Genomic DNA, 20,198 nt, shown 5'->3' on the forward strand with positions numbered 1-20,198 from the left:
AAAACCCGACTCCGAGACAAACAGGACACCAGCTAAAAGTAAAATTCACCATTTATCTTGGTTTGGAAACGGTGACAGAAGTTTTCTAATTTCAGAATCCTCTAAAAACCAAAGGAACTGCAGACTGCGTGCACTTCCAGGTGTTACTTATCTATTCATGACTATTGTAGGCCTACAGGTGAAACGGTTAACTCGTTGGTAAATTGTCACCTGTTGGACGTCAGGTGTTGAAGGGGTGGGACCAGATTGATTTCCTGTTTTCTATTAATGGCGGGAAGTAATTTGTTTTTCTTCAACACTTTGTTGAACAATTTTTCCAATACATAATAACAAGGCACATACACATCAGTGTTCATTACACTAATTGGAAACTGAGGGTGTTGTGAAACAGAAATAAGAAAATAGGAAGAGAAGAAAGGTGGTCATTCAGGAATTAAAAGTGTGTAAAGCGACATTTGTGTATGAAATATTTTTGCCAAAATAATCAAAACAATTTTGAAACAATAGAATAATATATAGAAAGTATAAGATTCATAATGAATGTAACTTTACTATTTGTACTATACAACATATAGACCAGGGGTGTCAAACTCAAATACACATGGGCCAACATTTTAAAATGGGTATGGCTACTAGTCGAGGGTTCAATGTTTATTGCAAAACGTATTGAAATGACATCTTAAACCTGGAACTAACAAAGCTTAATAAATAAATTGCCTATAAAAACAACATTAAACATTAAATCAGTTGCATTAATTTCTTAGCTCTGCAGCTTTTCCAGAGTCATTTTTTATGATTACATTTTCCCACAGCTTCAAAAAAACAATTTCCCTCAAAGAAAAAACCAAACATGCCCTGTTGTCGCAAGAAAAAAAGTGCAAACGGAAACATCAATTTAAACTCAGTTTGCTGCTCTGTGATGCTAGTTTAAGCCAGATACTTGGCATCTCATCTTGGGTGCAAGTTCATCAATGTTTGGGGTCAGGCTCTGAGCTGAGGAAACCCTCAGGATTGAGTGAAGGTGTGCGTGCAATATACCGGCGGGCCAGATCTAGTAGTAATTAGAAATTATCCTGCAGGCCAAAATTAAATCTACCACGGGCCAGATTTGGCCCCCGGGCCTTGAGTTTGACATGTGTGATATAGACTATTGCCTTAGTAAACCCTATTCTATTTTTACGGGTTAAACTGACACTTCTTCATGTTGCGGTATTATGGCCCGTGATCCCTTTCCTGTGCTACTTCACAAATCGTGAACTTAAACGTATTATTAGTTCTGTGCAAACACATTTTTTGTATTGAGTATATCTTAATTGCAACGTACAATGTAGTTAGTCTATTGTAGCAATACTGGTTCAAGCTGGTAAAGCAGTACATCATATTTTGACCTCACAGTGGCTTACCCTCAAAATTCAGCTAAAGGAACATATACATTTATTGAGACATGAATATACTGCAACATTTGTAAATGTTAGTGTAAGAATGTTTCTAAGATAGCCACTGTCATTTTTGGATGAGTTTATCAGGCACATCTACTGAACAAACAAAACAAAAAAGGGTGTGATATAATTTAGCTGTGAATCAGATTATCCTGGAAGCAGAACATCATAACCAGGAGATGGCACTGCTTTCGTTATTTTCACATTCTGTGTGAATTCATTGTTCAAATTCTGAATGACCAAAACTGCCTATTTTCATGGATTTATTTTATGACCTATGTCAAAATAACTTTGATAGACCTCAAAATGTAATGCAGCCACATCTGTATCATTCCATAACTGAGAGAATGTTTATTGTGTAAAGCAGATGTTTATGTGGGGAATTGTAGGTCCTTATGAATGACAGCCAGAAAAGTGGTCCTTCAAGCAAGAGCTTAATTTATTTTATGTGACAATTTATTTGCAGTTTTGATATGATACATAGCCTTCTGAGGCTGGAACTCTGTGTCGAAAGTGTGGTTAATATTAAAGCTAGACAAGGGGATTTTCTTTTTAAAGGATATTAAAAGTAGCAATAAGTAAAAGTAACAATACAGTGTAAAAAATACTTGGTTACAATTGCGGCTTTCACACCAGTGCTTTTCCCTTTCTAGCTCCGAGCTAGAGCTTTTCTGGTTCAGCTCCGGTTTCCCTTTTCTGCTCCCGCTCTGTTCACACCGCCCAGCACCCGACTGGTGCTGCCGCTGCTGCGTCATGACGTCACCGTTTACATCGCTGATTTGCTCCCCAACGGCATTACGGCGCTCACAACAACAACAACTGCGTCGGGTCGATTATCGTGTTGCTTTTAATCACACGAAGCCAGAATAAATTGAATAACGACTTCTCCAACCTTGTACTTTGCTCCAGAGTGCAGTGGTTCATTGTTTATTAATGTGTTTCTGCAGCATTTACCGACCGCTGCAGTGTTGGCTGCTCTTCCACGGGAGTTTATTCTCCCGTTAGCTCCCGGTTAGCTCACACTGCTGCGGCCGCTCTAAAGTATTCACTGTCCGACTCACACAAGCAGCTGATACATATCCCCAGTTCCCCTTAGCCTAAGTGAATGTGTGTCAGTCTGAATTGACGCTGTTTGGTATCACAACGCTGTTATGAAAGTTTCTCTGGTATAAAATGGGTGATGTTAGCATAGCAACCGAAGCTAAACTGACTACTTGCTATTGCTATCCTATTGTGGCATAAACCGTTTTCTACAGGCACATTTTACCGGCGTATTTTTATTATGATTCTACTTGTGATAGTCGGACACGACAACCTGTGCAGCCCATGTATTGATTCCATCCGATAGCTGCTATAATACAAAACAACACGTCTGCCTCTCTCCACAATGATCAATAACAGTGAACGGATGGTCAAAGTAAGGTACAAATAAACAGAATTACACGAAGCCTGGTTAGTGTTGCCTGACTTTATAAAGTGTGTTTATAAGCACTACTGCTTGTAGGCAGGCATGACAGTCAACCCATGTTCAGAGGAGGTGGGTTTAGTTTCCTGCACGCCTCGACGTAAGAGAGACGTAAGCGACGCCACCTCTTAGCTCCGAAGCTCTTGCCTCTAGTCTAGACCGACAATTTTTTGTAGCTGGAAGTGAACCGGATTCCGGAGCTAAGAGGCGGCGCCGCTGCGGTGTGAACATGAAAAACCGGCAATTTCAGGCTCCAGCTCCGAGCCGGAGCTGAAAACGCGTTGGTGTGAAAGGGGCAAATGTGTTGTGAAAAATATCACTCGTCACCGGCTTGAGTTTCAATATCAGGATACATGTATTTATTATCCTTTCAAGAATGGAAGTAGCCTATATCACATACAGAGCATATGGGTCAACTAGTTCCCAGAACAGTGTCCTTCAAATGCCTATACACAAGAGAGGGTGTTACACTGTCACAAGATGGAGGAATAGCGGTTCAAAGCAGTATACAATGTTTAGCTAAGGCCTGCGTAGCAATACACATGACAGTCATATGCCTATCTCCCTAGGGGCTGAACCATCAAGGTAATCATAGGAACATGATGTTCAACAGTGTCTCATGAGCATCATCCACGTAATCATACATCCGGTTAAGTACACAGTTACAGTTAGGCCTCTGTTATCATGTGCTACTCTGATATTGAAAGAGTAGGCCTACATACATTCAGTATTTTCCCAACACAATGTAAAAGTCCTGCATTGAAAAAGTGGCTTACTCTGAGTACAAGTTATGAAAAATGTGTAGTAGCCTACCGTACTTGAGTACATGTAGCCTACTCAGTTACATTAGACCATATTAATGCAATGCACATTAAGTTGAATATAGCGTTGTGGGCCAGAGGTCAGCAAACACATGGATACCTGCAACCTAATGGTTATTACGGTATATGTGCAGTTGAACAAAGGTGCGTGCAGGTATGATAGGTGTCACTACTGCACCCTGTATTTAGCTTATAAGCTTTCACTTGTTTACAGCCAACAAGGGAGCGGCTTTATCCCTACTTTATATGCGGAAGTTCACCCCAGTTTAGAAAGTGCACAGCACGGCCTACTTTTCCAAATGCTATGGCTCATGTGCGGAGATAGAGAGAGGGGGGAGCCAGTGGGAGACAGTTTTCCCTCTCATGCTGCTGCTGCTTGCTGTGCCACTGCCAATGCGCAAACATTCCCCGCCGTGGGATAGGTCTCCCCAAATTGAGGCTGCGCTCGACACGATCATGCGATTGAATGACGAGCGCGTCATGCTCGTCTTCCTCCTCTCCTGCTCCGTGCGATCAGTGGCTCTGTGTTCCGCAATCCCCTGGGATACTGTACCGCCCTCGATGAGTCTGCTATCGGCGTTTAGCTCAAACTGAATGGCTTCCCAGAGCAAGGAAAAACCGGTAGAGAGAGATCTGCGTCTCTTCCTTTGAACCAGCATCAACTTCCCAGCGAGGGGGTGAGTGTCTACCGCTGTGTGTGAGGCGTCCTGCCGGGGTCGTCTGAGGATTCACCGGCTGCTGCTGCTGCGGTGGCGGAGCAGCAGGAGGGGGAGGGTGTAGAGGAGTGAGGGGTCTGTGCCGGTGTCCTTATTTAACACCGTGGAGTAAGGTTGAGGATGAACGGTCCAGTAGATACGGGACAATACAAAGTTTGGGAAGTAGGCTGCCCACTTAGGGGACGGGTCCAAGTTCTTTATCTCAAAACAACCTTTAGAAAACACACTAAAGTATAGCACATAACCAGCGTGGAGTATAAGGTTTGTAGTATAATTTCCTCTCTCAAATGTGCGAAAATGCAATGGCAGTCAGGTTTTTTTGGCACGGTAACTCGTTCGTAAAGAATTGTGCCTTGTTGTGCTCCCACACCCCCCCCCCGCTCCGTGCCGCACTGGTTCCGTCTGGCTCGCCCTCAGCTGCTGCGTGTCCTGGGATGACCTGTTGATGTCGGTAGAATGGAGAATGGCAGGGGGAGCGATTTCCCCCATCACCAAAATATTTAAATAAGCAACATTTTGGGCTTGACAACCGGCGTCGCAGCACAGCTACCTCGTCCGCACAGGCAGTAAGTGTATTGTTCATATTTTTGAGTGTGTGGACTATCGCGGAAATGCTTGTCATTGTGCAGCTGGGGGCTGAGTGTGCATGAGGTGGATGGGGCGAACCCAAAATATTTAACAGTAGTGTTAGCTTAGCTGTTAGCCACCTCTACAGGCCCACTGCGGATGGGAAGAGGGCATACAACAATTCAGCGTTGTCAGCCACAGGGGAGCGGGGGACACTTACATAAAGCGAAGATAATTAATATTAATACACTTAAATGTCATTTGAGGGCACGTAAACAGGAGCACAGCGTCTCCTCAACACCGGGGCTGGCTGCCATCCTGTCACCCCCCTCCCGTCGCCTCCGGTGCCAGCAGACAGTGGAGCCTCCCGGCGGGTGGACTGGCACACGGGTCGGTGTGTTAAAGAGCTATTCCCCATTACCCGGAATCCTTTCCCGTGTAAACCTTTCTGAACGGAGGCAGACTACTGTCAGCTACAACATCAGCAACATTAAGAAGTTTAGAAGCTTTTCACGTCAGTGCTGATTTATATTCAGGATCTCCCTTTTATATAAGAATAATCACGAATCAGGCCTGCTCATATGTCTGGACTTCATAGGAGTAGCACAGCCATGCAGGCATGGGCACATGAGAACCAGGAAATGCCTATAGAGGGAATGCATTGTGTGCCAGCTACCCAATGACTCCACACTAATCATCCACATAGCTGTGTATGAGCCCATGATGGTGTTTACAGTGGTATAACTGGATACACTGAAGTAGTCAGACTGTATACCTTACTATTAAAGGACTTATTCTGGATAAGTTCTGAAATATGTTAACAGACGTTCCCATCTTACATAAGCCGTTTTGGATGTGGGCAAAACATTCTCAAGGGTCACTATGAGAAGTCTAAGGTCTTAAGCATGTTGTTTGTATGTTTGACCTACTTTCCCCACCAGGCTGGTTGGTATAAGCCACAGGGTGAGTTCGGGTGAATGTAATTCTTTCCCATTGCTGCGCTCTATATATTGTATGGAATAAGGACCTGAGATGATCCCTTTCATCTATGCAAGCTTCACTGACCCTCCTTGGTGCATAAAGACACACACTCACACACACACACTCACACACAGTCACATTCTCTCTCACTGTCAGGGCAAACTGTGCAAACACACACTGCTCTCAGCCCTGTGCTTGTGTGTCTTTATGTGCACGCATGTGTGCTTACTGCGGCTCGCCAAACTGTAAACAAGCAGTATTGTCTCATGTCTCTGTGACTCAGTGTGCCTTTTGTGGGTTTGTTTGAGTTTGTGTGTGCGCATCTGTGTTTTAGTATGAGGGAGAGGGAGCTTGAGTGAGACAGAGACAAAGAGAGCATTTCTCTTTACCCTGGAGCTTGGATAGGTCCCAAATGAAAGGCTTTGGATATGATGGGGCGGCTCTCTCCAGCCCTCGTCAGTCACTCACACCAAAGTGGTAGTGTGCCTCGCACAGGGTGGGCTTCAATCAGAGTGTGTTCTCTCAGTTTCAGATATTGTCTTTTGTTGGGTTTGTATCTTCACGTGTGTGTGTGCAACTTGCAATAGTAGTCAAGCATCGGTGTAAAAACAGCTTTTATCTTAGCCTGGATACACATGTATGTAAATCTGTGGAATCCACGTATGGCTTCTATTCTGCTGTAATGGTTAATAGCCAATGGAATGCCACGTAGACTTATCAATGGATCTGTTGTTGCCTTAGCTGTGACTGGAAGTTAGGTCATCAGTACAGAGGGCATATCATGCTTATGTGAATCTCTGTGCTAAAAAGTAGATTCCTCACATTCTGTAGAATCAGATACAATTTCCAAAATACGTTTTCTGTTGTGTTGATAGTGAATTCAAAGCTATCTCACAGATTCACGCAATAATATAGCTTTCCTACAGAACTTTGCTCCACTTTAATTTAATATTGACATGCATAATATAGGAATCTTTCGAGCGGCAAGGAGGTATGTTTGCCTTTGAATGTTTAGAGAAGTGAACGGAAACATGCCATGTGGTGTTTGTTTAAGCCACACACTTTGTTCACATAGAATAACAGGACATGACCCAGTTATCTAAGGAGAGTTTTATAGCTCATATAAGACAGACAATAAAAAGGCTTTCACTGAGCCCACTCCTGGCAAAACAACCACTGCAAGGCTGAAGTGACGTATAAGATTAATGCTATGTAGATTACCCATGGAAGCTTCAACACAACTTGGTTTGAAATATCAACGTCCCGTGAGCCTGCCAAAAGCCTTCAGTATCACTGTGTGAAGAATTATTTGTGGTCAATATGCCAAGGTTTATTCAGGACTTCTTTTCTCTAGAATAGAGGTGTTTCATAAAGAGTCCTGAAGTAATACATACATTGAATTATATTAACTTTAGTGTACGTTTTAGTAAAAGTAAAAGTCGGCCGTACTGTGTGTGACATTCCTCACCTGTTTTAGTTTTAGGCCGGTTTTCCCTGAGCTTTCTGTCTTTTAACACCTTCATGTTACATTGCACCTCCTCCTCACATTGCCTGCTGAATCCCTCCTCACACCAAGCACACAGCACAGGATGAAATAGTTTTTTTGTCATTGTTGTAAATGGGCCTGCTCAACTTTATCCCACTGGAATCATGATTTGCTCACTGCAATGAAATCCCTGTTGAGCAGTAATGTTTATAACACTACATGATGACTCGGCAGCATCCTTTCAAGACATGCTGAACTTTTGTTTAATTGTCTGTGTTATACAAGTTATGTGTGGATGATTAACTGTCACTTATTGCAATTCTGTCATTCCAAGGGTTGCAAACAATCTGTACATTTTTTGAAAAATGTCAAGGTAAAGTTAACTTAAATATATTAATATTAACTGAAATATATAAATCAGATTTAAACATTATTTCACGATTTCTATTTAAAAAGTATACATTTAGTTTATTTCTAGTCTTGCACCGCACTCAGCAGAAAACTCCTACATCACATAATACAGATCATTTGCAAGCATTCCATTAAATAAAAATTCAGTATATTTACAACCCTCTGCTTACACAGTGCATTCTCCCATCACGTGTGCAACCCACAATACTGCTGACAGTACTGCCAAAGGACGTAGATCTTGATCATATAACTCGAGTGAATATTTCTTTGGAAAGGTTGATGATGTTTCAGTAAGGCAGATAGTAACCCAAAGCTAAGTAAACCCTTTATAACTTGGTAGCAAGTCATGCTAAACACCTATACCATGTGGGATGTAGCTTGATTGAGCATGCTAACCAAAGACTGTCAATACATCTATCTACATTCATTTGTTTTTTAAGTAACACATTTATTTTGTCACCTAATCTTAAACCCTAGTGCACATTATTGGGTCTTATTTTAAAGTATATATTCCAACTTGTTATCTAGCACACATACAGATCATGGCACATTGTGTTTGATACTGTCTTTTAGGTTAAAGGTTAGTTTCTATGCATATGACCTGGTAAATACAGCCTGAGCAAATGAACCCAATATTTCCATTTGATATTTTCTTGAATATTTTTTAAATTTGCAACCCTATTTATTCCTCTCTTGTTCTTTTTTTCTGTCTCTCTTTCTTTCCCAACAAGACCTTTTGGTGGTGTGCCTAGGCGCACCATGGCCCAGACCCTCCAGATGGCGATTCCAAACTTTGGCAACAATGTTTTAGAGTGTCTGAATGAACAGCGACTGCAGGGCCTTTACTGCGATGTCTCCGTGGTGGTCAAGGGCCATGCCTTCAAGGTACTGATCGCACTAAAGTTATTATTGTTTTCCTAAAAGAAATGACTCTTGTTTAAAGTCGGGGCTCAATTAACAGAAGTGTAGGCTTCAGTGTAAACAATCATACCAGATGGCAGCCATGTTGCTTGGATAATGGAACGTCAATATACTTCAAAGTAATTGCTGTTTGGACAGTCTCAAGCAATCGTTGTGATATTTCTAAATTGTTCTTTTTTTGTGTTACTGTGTTGGAGAGACCACCCTTTAATGCTGTAGTACTTATTCACAGAGAGCGTTTTTTCACATCAGAATACTTTTAGAGAGCTTCTGCTAAATTCCTCCTCTTTAGAGAAAGGTTTGGAGATAAGTTAAATCACCCTTTTGTAGTCTTTAATGGCATGTCATTTCCCACTTTGCTTGTAAACTTAATGGTTTAGATTGCCCCCAATTGGAGTGCCGTAAGGTTTGATTGGATGTCTTTCCTCACTTTTATCTTGGAGGAAACTCTTAACTTTGTCTGCCCTGCAATCTTATATCTCCCAAAATCTGAGTACGGCTTTCTTTCTTATAACAAAGGGAGAACTCGTGTTTAAGACTTCAATACTTAAATACTGACTGAATTCAGGTCCCAAATAGTTGGCAACAAAATGCTGTCTTTTCTTTTAATATATTGCTTACTTTATTTAAAACTTTTCTCGAGTCTTTTTTATGTTTGTAAAGTTCCATAACTTGTACATAATATTTATAGAACACGTCTTTCAAAAGTTCTAATGGGTTGCCTTACTTATCTGCTTTTGTCTCAGGCCCATCGAGCTGTGCTGGCTGCTAGCAGTTCTTATTTCCGTGACCTTTTCAGCAGCAGCAATAACGGAGGTGGGATCAGCAATGATACGAGCCCCTCCGTGGTGGAGCTCCCGTCGGCCGTGCAGCCCCAGAGCTTCCAGCAGATCTTGTCTTTCTGCTACACAGGCCGTCTCAGCATGACGGTGGGGGACCAGTTCCTGCTCATGTACACGGCCGGCTTCCTGCAGATCCAACAGATCATGGAAAAGGGCACAGAGTTCTTTCTCAAGGTGAGGCAGATTGTTTTCAGTCTCCTATTATACTGTTTTTCATCAATATATAGGTCTCAGATATATACAAACATGTCTCAGAAGTGTTTGGCTCCAAACACCAATCAGATCATTGCAGCATCCCATATTCCCCTCTGTTTCAGCCCTGTTTCAAAAGTGCTGATTCTCTGTCTGTTACTTTAGATGAAAATAAGGAGCCCCTCCCCACGCCCCTCTGAGAGATATTTGGTTAAAAAGAACACATTCGTGCCCTAGGAGGAGATTCAGGTGATAAGGTGATTGGCTAATGGTTACACAAGCCAAAAAAAAATCGGCACCAGCAATGAACCGCTTCAGAGTTCGCAAGCAAGCGTTCCGAGATCACCTATTTTAGCGGGCCAGAGTCCGGTTGTTTAGTTCACTTCAGAGGTCTCGGACTGCGTTCACACCGACCCAAATGAACCGCACCAAGCGGCTAAACGCACCAGGGTTCGATTCAACCGGACTATAAAAGGCTGGTGTGAATGCGCCGTTATCTCAGTGGGTCTCAAACGGTTTGGTCACAAATTATTCAAAAGACTATTTCCGCGGCACACCTTCATATGATCATTATAGTCTATATGGCAGTAAAACAAGAATACAGTTTGAAAGGGGAGTGATTTGTAAAATATCCATAAAGAAAAAGAAAATCTGCTTACAGTTCTGTTTCATCTGGGTGTTGAGAGATGTATCCATAGATCTCTTCATGTTGCTCTCAAAGTGCACCAGATTGATGCTTTTAACTTCAATATTTTAAAAAAAATCTTCCCGGGAGAGCATGCCCCCGGACCCCCTTAGAGGAGGTGAGGTCCGCCCCCCACTCAGAAAAAATAGCACTTTACCCCTGCCTATATGCCGTGAGCTGATTATCGAGCCTTCATTGTAACAGTCGCGGGTGTACTGTGTGGGGAGTGTTGCAGTAGAAAATTCCACTGTAGCGCCGCGGCCGCCGCCACTGTGGGCTAAGCCCCGAATGTTTTCAGGTCCAGGCGACGCCCCTGGGGTTCATTGAGATTTGCGATCCAGGTGAAGTGACTGTTTAAAATAAAGTGTTTAATCCAGTTGCAACAGTTTGAAATATATACTGTGCTCAGAGTTTGGAAAGGAACAAAACGGATATTGCCTGCAACATATACTGTATGCACTATGAACAGAAAAAGGCTGAAATACTTTGTCATCAGTGAAAAGGGCTTTTGGAAGTAAAATTATAAAGTGACTGGTTCAAAAATAAGGAAGAGAGTCACAGATTATTTGGAATAATTCACTGATAACCCATGAACAATCACACAAAGACAGACTGGTTTTTCTTGTTAAAAAATATACAAGCTGTTAGAAAAATATCACTCGTCACTAGGGATGGGTATCGTTTGAAATGTATCGATTCCGGTTCTGCTTATCGATTCCGGTTCTTATCGATTCCCCATTTCGATTCCAAAATTGTAAAAGAAAGAGGTCAAACGTTTAGATAACAAAAATATCTTTATTCTTTTAAGCTTTAACTGACATTTTTACAAATAAAAAATATAAATGCAATAAAAATGTATTGCACAATAGCTGTGCTTTATTTGAACTGAGCTTTGCCTGTGGCAAGCTATTAACAGGCATTACACTGTGCCTTGTCTTTTTCTTTTTTAGTGTAGTGGAGCCTCACTTTAGAGCGTTTACCGCGACCCATCTTTGGTGTTATGAAGTGACTGAGCTCGTGAACTGTCTACGGGAGGGCGGGGGGAGCCTCGCTGCGGGGCAACTGTGGACCTCTGTCGCCTGTCAGTGCAACTTACATGATGCCGTTTAAAAAAATGCCGCTGACGACCGGCCGTTCTGTGATTCTCCAGAACACACAGATGGCCAGTCCGCCGCTGAATTCCACCGGGTCGCTGCGGCGCAGACGGACCCGGTGGAATACAGGGTCTACTGCGTTTAGGAACCGTTAAGCAGAACAGAAACGGTGTATTTTGTATGGGTACCCGGTACCCGGCATTTTCTTATCGGTTCTCATCTGGAACCGAGTTTCGGTTCCCAACCCTACTCGTCACCGGCTTGAGCTTCAATAATCAGGATACATGTATTTATTATCTTTGCAAGAATGGAAGTAGTCATCACAAACAGAGCATATGGGACAAATAGTTCCCCAAACAGTGTCCTTCAGATGCTTAAATACAAGAGAGGGTGTTATTCAGTCACAAGATACATGTATACCGGTTCAAAGCCATATACTATGCTTAGTTCAGATTAGCTAAGGCCCACGTAAGCAATAAACATGACAGTCATATGCCTATCTCCATAGAGGCTGAATCATCATGTTAATCGTTGAACATAGCTATCGTATGTTCAACACAGTGTCTCATGAGCTTCTTCTATGTAATCATACATCCTGTTACGTACACAGCTACGTAGGGCCTTTGTTATCATGTGCTACTCTGATATTGGACGAGTACATTCAGTATTTTCCCAACACAAGCACATATATATGCTTGAAATCAATGAGTTACGCTGACCCTTGATGTATGTCTTCATTCTAGGTCTCCTCTCCAAGCTGCGACTCCCAGGGCCTTCACGCTGAGGAGGCCCCCCCCTCTGAGCCCCAGAGCCCTGTGACTCAGACCAGTAACAGTGCAGGCCGGCCTGCCTCCTGCCTGACGCCGCTGCCTCTGGTGTCCCGGGTGAAGACGGAGCAGCCAGCGAGCCATCCGGAAGCAGCCGCCCCCTACTCTGTGGTCTGCACCCCTGTGGCCAAGCGGCTGTGGGAGGGGGGCAGCAGCGGGGTCGGCTCAGGGGGAGGAGGCGGGGCTAGGAAAGCAGCCCGTTATTCCCAGGAGGCAGTGCGGGGTAGTGCCATTCAGAGCCCCGGAGCCCTGGGACTGGCCATGGGTATGGGGGCCAACGTAACCAGCCTGGCCGGCATGGTGGCCGGGGGCGGGCTCAGTGGCAGCACTGGGACCAATGGGAGCTACGCAGCGGGCCTCGGCGTGTCAGAGGGGGCCAGTCCCGGCACCCTCAGCACCTACGCCAGCGACTCACCCATCAGCTATCACGATGATGAAGAAGAGGAAGAGGCGACAGACGAATGTGCTGAAGAGCAGTATAGGCAAATCTGCAACATGTATACCATGTACAGCATGCTCAACATGGGCGCCGCAGGTAAAGGACACGAGTCAGACCAGCATGTGTGAATGTGACTTAAATGTGTGTTGGATAAAGCTCTAATATCACATAACTAATGTCAGTGAAATTGAATGAATCAATATCTGGTGTTCAGACGCTTAACTGTGCACCGTATTTCATTTTCCCGTGTGTTAAAATGATATGGTTTTATTGTAATTCTGCAAACCTGTTTCTCTCCAGCAGCTGGTGAGCGTGTTGAGGCCCTACCAGACCACACAGAGACTCGGGGTCGAATGCGAGGCAGAGACCTCACATGTCTGCCTGCAGAACTCGTCGCTCAGATAGGCAACCGCTGTCATCCCAAACTGTACGAGGAAGGAGACCCCGCTGAGAAACTGGAGTTAGTCTCAGGTATGGATTGGGTGTTCTCAAAGAAAACCAAAGGTAAATGCTTTTAGGGAATAGGGGTTTAGAGCAGCTGGTAAATGTCTTTTCTATGTGTTTGTCTAAGGCTTTTAAACATTTGAAAGGTATATTAAAGAAACACACAAGCTAGAATATACCTAGAAGGAATGTTAGATCATTCAAAGGACACTTTAAAAAGGCCACTGGCAATGATATGTATACACATATTGACAGAAGTCTGTCCTCAGATGACTCGGCTTGACATTGACATGCAGGTTATGTGCCAGTACTGAACATTTGATTCTGTGTGTTTGTCAAGGACATCCTGTGGCAATGTGTGTGTTACCTTACGGGCTGGGTTACATACTGTACCTTGCAGCAGAGTGTGTGTTTGATTTAGAGACTGAGTGCAACATACAAATATAAAGAAAGGAGGTGTTAACATACGCCAGGTTACAAAGGTTGTGTAATAAAGTGAAATGCACGAATGTAGCATACACTACACACTATTAAAAGGAATACACTTTAGTTAGTTAAAATGGTAAAAAAGCAAGACTCTAAACTATGATATGTAACCGAAGCACATCCTCCTCACTCTCCGCCTACAGCTGCAATGTTTGATATGAATCAGACCAGAAAAGCAAATACTCCATTCCAGTAAATCAAGGCGAAGATCTTTATCATGTTACTGTGTATGAACCACAACATCTAAACTCGAAGAGATCAACCGTGGCCTGATAGGAGACAATAAGTGGTTCGTAAACGGGGATAAGTGCTGGTGGTTTATTTGATTCTTGGTAATCATTGCTTGTGCATTCTTTGCAGGTACTTCTGTGTATATATCGCGAGCCCAGCTAATGAACTGTCACGTGAGCGCAGGGACCAGACACAAGGTGCTGCTGAGGAGGCTGCTGGCCGCCTTCTTTGACAGGTTTGTTTCATCTGTCTGGGTCTATTTCTGCCAGTGCTTCATGTAAAGTTAGCAAAAGCTACATTTTTATATAGAGATGATTAGATTTCTTTATCTGCAGGCATAAGAGGGATGTAACAACTATTTTTGTTTTCCTCTGTTGTGTGTTCTTATCTTTGATGTATCAGGAACACTCTGGCTAACAGCTGTGGAACAGGCATCCGCTCGTCCACCAACGACCCGAGCCGCAAGCCGCTGGACAACAGAGTTCTGCACGCGGTCAAATGTGAGTGTTTCTGTCCGAGGGTGTGTGCCTTTAAAGCATTGAAACTATTTGCACTTTTGTGTGTGATGTTGGATACAGACAGAGGGGAATGTACCATATATTTGCATATCTTAAAGCTGGTGCAGAATTAGATGTATGGCCTACTTTAAGTTACTTTTGGTTGAAAGTGCAAAGGGGAGATTTCTGAATCTTGCTGCACCCTTATGATCAGCATTAGGTAATAACCCACTTTGACCACTAGATGGCAACATCACCTATGTTTACATACTGAATATGATGTTACGTAAATGAAAAAGGCTCACTTGTGTAGCTCCTTTGAGTTGGATTTGTTTCTCGTCAGTCAAATGTGACTCCATTTACAACTTCTATTACAAATCAAAGCCTGTGTGATCAGCAACATACCTGCAGTTATTACCTCTCTTTAAATGTCCTAACTCTGGGACACGGTTTACAGTAAAAGCCAACATCAACTGAAATGTGTCTGAATGTAGGATATTTTTTAAAGTTTTTACATATGCAGTAAAATGTTGGGATGTAATCCAAAATTGACCAGATGTTGTTTCAATACTGCAAGTGTTGCAGTGTGAGGCGGAGGATCTCTGATACTTCAGGCTGCTTCAATGCTCCTTGCACATTGGGAGTTGTGCCAGAAGCCCCGTGGCAAAGGCACGATAGCACACATTACTCATTTAGTGAAGTGTTTTTCACTTACTCAACATTTCCCTTGACTTCTGCTGTTAATTTCCGTCTGCTTCACGACACCACTTCTGATAGCTATTAGCATAATGTGCAATCAGCCTAACTGTGTTTTTTTTTTACTTTTTCCATGTCAGTTTATTGCCAGAACTTTGCCACGAGCTTCAAAGAGAGCGAGATGAATGCCATCGCAGCGGACATGTGCACCAACGCCCGCCGCGTGGTCCGTAAGAGCTGGATCCCCAAGCTGAAACTACTGATGGCCGAGAGCGACGCCTACACCGCCTTCCTTCCCGACGGAGTCAAGATGGAGGACACCTTGGGGGCGGACCCAGCCTTCGACCCAACCTCCCTGGAGGCTGCCGGCGGGGCCGGCATGGAGTCAGGTGGCTCTTCAGGTGAATCGCTACCAGGTGTAGGCGGGGAAGGAGGAGCCTTATTTTGAACTTTGTGTCCGGGGAAGGTTGAGATTTGGTGACACACATACCAGTATTCCCCAGTTTTGCTTGCCTCCTCACTCTTTGGCCCACGCTGATCTCTCACATGTGACTGTCTATACTACACTGCTGGGGTCAACAGCTGTTACCCTGATGTAACCAGGACATGAACACTTATTTGCTTTATGACTGTACAATGAAGGTAGTTGAGGAAAGGGAGAGAGTGAGAGGGTTTTCTCCAAACTGTCCCCTTGTCTTTTTAAGGTGTGTAAACGCATCCACTGTTTAATATTAAATACATTCCCTGATATGAAGGTGATTGGTGGGTTACCATTGCAGAAGTGGAAGGATGGCTGTAAGGAAAGGGTTAGGAGTAAACAACTTGGATTCCAGCCTCGGAGAAGGAACTAAAAAAATAAAATAGAACCAATAATATAATTTAACACTACCTGTTTTTCCTCCCCTGCACCTTCCCATCCTCGCGCTGCAACTGTTCTTCGCCACATCACCTTTTCTCGAGACCTAGAGAATCTCACCCGAGTGTTTCACTGTGCAGTGTCTTATAGACTGTCATCTTCCTCTTCTTCTGTTTCCTCAAATTGTAGCATGTTTCTCTGTCTATGAACTGAATACGTGATCAAGAGAGAAGGGGAACGCTTTTTACTGAGATGATTGTAAAGAGAATTTAAAGGGCAACGGGTTATAAAATATGGTCATATTTTTAGAAGACAAACTATATTTATACAAGTGCTCATGCCTAGAACGGCGTGAGCAGAAGAGAGTGAGAGGGATTGTTTTAAAATCTCGATCTTCATGTTTAATTGAAAGAGGTCTTGTCAAATAAGGAAAGTGCTATTTTTGCATAAAAAAGGAGTCTAATAAAGCAGTCTTATCACAAGACACAGTCATTTATGTGTATCTTTATTTGACAGTGCAGAGAGATGGAATGAGCAGTTGAACTGCTAAATATGAAGCATTTCATCTTCTTTTCGCTTAAAGGAATAATAAGACTGATACAGTTGGCTTGACTGTTGTCTAGGAGATCCATTTCTTGTTAGGTGGTGAACCTGAGTCGTTTGCCTCCTTTCGATAAAACTTTAGTCCACAATTATGAAGATTACTTGTAATATAAGGTTATATTGATCTGACAGCTCGGGCAGTATTCATATTTTTTAAAAAGAAAAAAGAACTGCTGACAAATGCAAAAGTCACAGGGAATAATTACTTAAAATAGGAACGTGCCTTTTTAATTTAAGTCAGTAAGCAGAAGCTTGGTGGGTACAGTGATGTCATGAGGAGGCAATGATGCTTGAAGCAAATGGTTCTATGGTACGATCCACGTGTGCAAAACAGTTATTTGAGTAAGAAGGAGAGCCTGTATTGCACGGCTGTGTCTTTTCAGTATGTCGTTTATTCATGTATCTAATCTTTACGATGGAAATTCGAAAATGGCTGACAGTTTTGTTTTAGAGTTTGAAATGATTTTGCACCTTAATAAGAAGAACCAGCGGTTCATGCACCTTTTTGAGAAATGTTGTGTAGCAACTGAACCCCTTTTGGTGGAATGTGTTTCTTTGTTTTCCATGTCTGCCTGCGTTTCTTGTTTAGAAAGTGGCACAAATTCCTACTGTAAATAATCAAAACGACTGTTGAGTTAAACCCCAAGTGTTCTTCCTTTCTGTTGCTGGATGCATCTGATTGTGAAATGTTCAAAACTGACCTTTTTTTGTACGTGAAAGTTTGTATTTGCTTTTTTGAATGGCCTGTTATTGGTCAACACAGGGGGTTCAGTATTCCTGTTGCAGTTGGTTATAAGAGAAAACGTTATGGGTATGACTTGGGAATGTGTTGTTAACCTGAAATGCTCCTACAGATCATTACTTTCTCCTTCTGGAGGGGCATTTCTAAAAAGGTTTTTATTTTTCTGAAGACAGGTACAGGGTAAAAAAAACAGGAAGGAATTTATTATTTGTAATGAAAGCAGTTGATGCAATCTTATGGGGGGAAAAGAACAAGAAGCAAGCTTAGCGTATTTTCATTTTGATTAAATGATAAGGATGAGTTTACTGAAATAGTTTGACCTGATGGTTTATGGAAAGAACAAAAATACAGTACCTCGTATTCTGTAATTAAGGGTAATGACAACAAAACCTCAGTAAGCGCTACATCTGACTGTAGATGCCCCCCCTCCCCCACGTACCTCTACAGTATACTCAAAGACTGTCGTGCTTCCTGTCCTTCATGCAGCTGGTGTCGAGTTTCACTTCCACAAGTTTATTCATCTGTTTCGGAGAGAGGCAAAGCCGTGGTTGAATCCACATTTTCAAATGTTTGTTTAATTTGCTTAGTGGCTTTTAACTGCAACGTTTACAGTTCACCTCAAATTACATCTCGATGTCTTTCCCTCTTTTTATAAATATTATGACGCCACCTAAATCAGTGTGATTAACTCGCCATAACCAAAAAATAGTTTGGACTGTTACATGATGTGTTACTGATAATCTGATAAAAATATCAAACTTTTCAAAAGAAACTCACTAAAGTACCAGCTTTCCGGATACATGCTTGGTGTAAAAAGTTAAAGGACCAAGAGACATGAATTTAATCCTTTGAAGTTAATTTACTATATAACAAAAAACGTTGTTAAATAATAGCTTTTTGGTACCAAATCTGTCAATGTTCCTGCCTAGAGATATAGGTGATTAATTTGCACTGTTAAAATGTCTACATTTGGTTCCATTATTAGAGGCATTGGTAAAAGGTGATTGCCATTGACATTCTTTGAAAAATTCAACCGAGACAACAAAGACTTAATGAGGAAAATGTCTAAATAAAAGTAGCTTTCAAAGACAGAAACAACTTGGATAAGTTTATTTCAATAACTCTTTTACACTGTGACCTACTGAATGACTCGTACTCCATTTTGAGTCACTAACTACAGTTAAAATATCACAAGTGAATCAGTATTGACTCTTATGAAGCTTTGCTTACGCACAGCAACCACAGAAATGTCCACACCCACTGAGACTATCCTGCTATTGCGCCTCATGAGCCTAGAGTAGAATTCACTTTGGTTACGGGACTTGTCAGGGGTTTTTACCTATAGTGAACGTTCTCTGATGTCCAAAAAGTCCCTCACCCACAACCTACTTGCTTCATCTGCAAGAGTTGTGCTTGTGTTTCACTTTCTGTGCTTTAGAGAATTGAAAGATTTAATGCTTCCTTTTTTTCTATATGTTCTAAGCAGATCGTAATTTCAAAGTATGTGTTTACACTTCACAAAACATGTAGACCTACAGACTTGAATGGATAAGGTGTGGCACGGCACGGGGAACCTTTTGTCACCAAACAGTACATATATAAATATGATTATACACATGTATAGATAAATACTGTATATTATATATAGACGCACACATAGAGGTCAGATTGTTTGTTGTGCACTCGCAGCATGAGGTATATATTTACCCAGAAACGGCGCTTCTTCACAACCTGTGCAGTAATTGGTCTGCCCCCTGCTCCTCTCCCTGTGTAACCCTGTAGCGCCAGTGTACATCCTGTACTTCTCATCCTTTCTTTCTGTGTTCCAAGTGCCAATAACTTTGTGAAAGCCCTGTAACTGTGACCCAACATTATCAAAGGTAATTGCACATTAACAACTGTAAAATAAATAAATACAAATCATAGAGAAAAATGTCAAAATTGATTAAATAATGAATATCTTAATAAAAGATTTGTAACAATTTCTCTTTGATTCCTTTTTCATTGGAAGGTGACTGTTCAGCTGCCTGTTGGTTATTTTGGTTTTCTTATGAATTTCATGTGACGCTAGAATAAAGTGTATAAGATGTTGACTATTGCCATGAAAAAAACACCAGCATTCCCTTTTTCACAGTTATTTACTGTAAATAAGCATATTTTTATAAACCACCAGACAAAAACGTTAAACATGCATGCTCATTGTTAAATGTTCCCATGCACACTTCAGTACTCCCACCTGGCTGCCTTGTACTACCAGTTTCACACTTTATGAGCATATCACCCCACACAGTTATTTCTGCCTTTATTTGGCTTTAGTTTCAATCGTGAAACACAGCTACTTTCCATAGTTGAAAGGACAGCTGGCTTATAAGAACACATGTACTGACATTCACTACAATAAAGTGAACACAACTCAACTTTGTATAAACACTGTAAAATGGGACAATATTACATTATTAAAGATACACATTTATGTTATGCATTTACAACTGTGATATTACCTTTCCTAAAAGTGAACATAAGAAATACACCAATTACCAATATAAACTTGAAACGCTTTTTTATGGAAATGTTGGCGATAATGACTCATTTTGTATGTTATTGTAACAAGAACAACACATTCCGAATGATTCAACATGTGAGATAAACTACTGACGCTCTCTTTATTTCAGTTTAGTTTATGACTGCCTTAAAAGCAAACACTGCCGAACCCAGAGCTGAAGAAAAATCTCTTTTTTTATTTCCTATGTTAGTGCA

At 42.0% G+C, this 20,198-nt stretch overlaps 1 protein-coding gene across 6 annotated transcripts; it reads left to right on the forward strand.

Annotated features, from left to right (window-relative positions):
* Positions 1-4,049: 4,049 nt before the first annotated feature.
* LOC117558109 (nucleus accumbens-associated protein 1) lies at positions 4,050-19,427 on the forward strand. Of its 6 annotated transcripts, none has more exons than XM_034234097.1 (9): positions 4,050-4,402; positions 4,859-5,007; positions 8,618-8,771; positions 9,554-9,823; positions 12,364-12,982; positions 13,187-13,390; positions 14,177-14,282; positions 14,450-14,547; positions 15,381-19,427. In XM_034234097.1, exons 3-9 carry the CDS (start codon positions 8,646-8,648, stop codon positions 15,686-15,688), a joined length of 1,731 nt encoding a protein of 576 aa, XP_034089988.1. In that variant the 5' UTR covers positions 4,050-4,402; positions 4,859-5,007; positions 8,618-8,645; the 3' UTR covers positions 15,689-19,427. The 6 variants fall into 6 exon arrangements, with proteins under 6 accessions (XP_034089988.1, XP_034089987.1, XP_034089991.1 ...); XM_034234098.1 differs by lacking the exon at positions 4,050-4,402 and adding an exon at positions 4,467-4,702; XM_034234096.1 differs by lacking the exon at positions 4,859-5,007.
* The last annotated feature ends 771 nt before the right edge of the window (positions 19,428-20,198 follow it).

This window comes from Gymnodraco acuticeps, unplaced genomic scaffold (genome assembly GCF_902827175.1).
Source record: "Gymnodraco acuticeps unplaced genomic scaffold, fGymAcu1.1, whole genome shotgun sequence".
Classification (NCBI taxonomy): Eukaryota; Metazoa; Chordata; class Actinopteri; order Perciformes; family Bathydraconidae; genus Gymnodraco; species Gymnodraco acuticeps.

Excerpts from the sequence above, each read along its gene's own strand:
- LOC117558109 (XM_034234097.1), top strand. The coding sequence starts at position 8,646 with ATGGCCCAGACCCTCCAGATGGCGATTCCAAACTTTGGCAACAATGTT. Across the intron at positions 13,391-14,176 it reads GTTCTCAAAGAAAACCAAAG|GTACTTCTGTGTATATATCG; the intron begins GTAAATGCTTTT and ends CATTCTTTGCAG. Across the intron at positions 14,283-14,449 it reads CTGGCCGCCTTCTTTGACAG|GAACACTCTGGCTAACAGCT; the intron begins GTTTGTTTCATC and ends TTGATGTATCAG.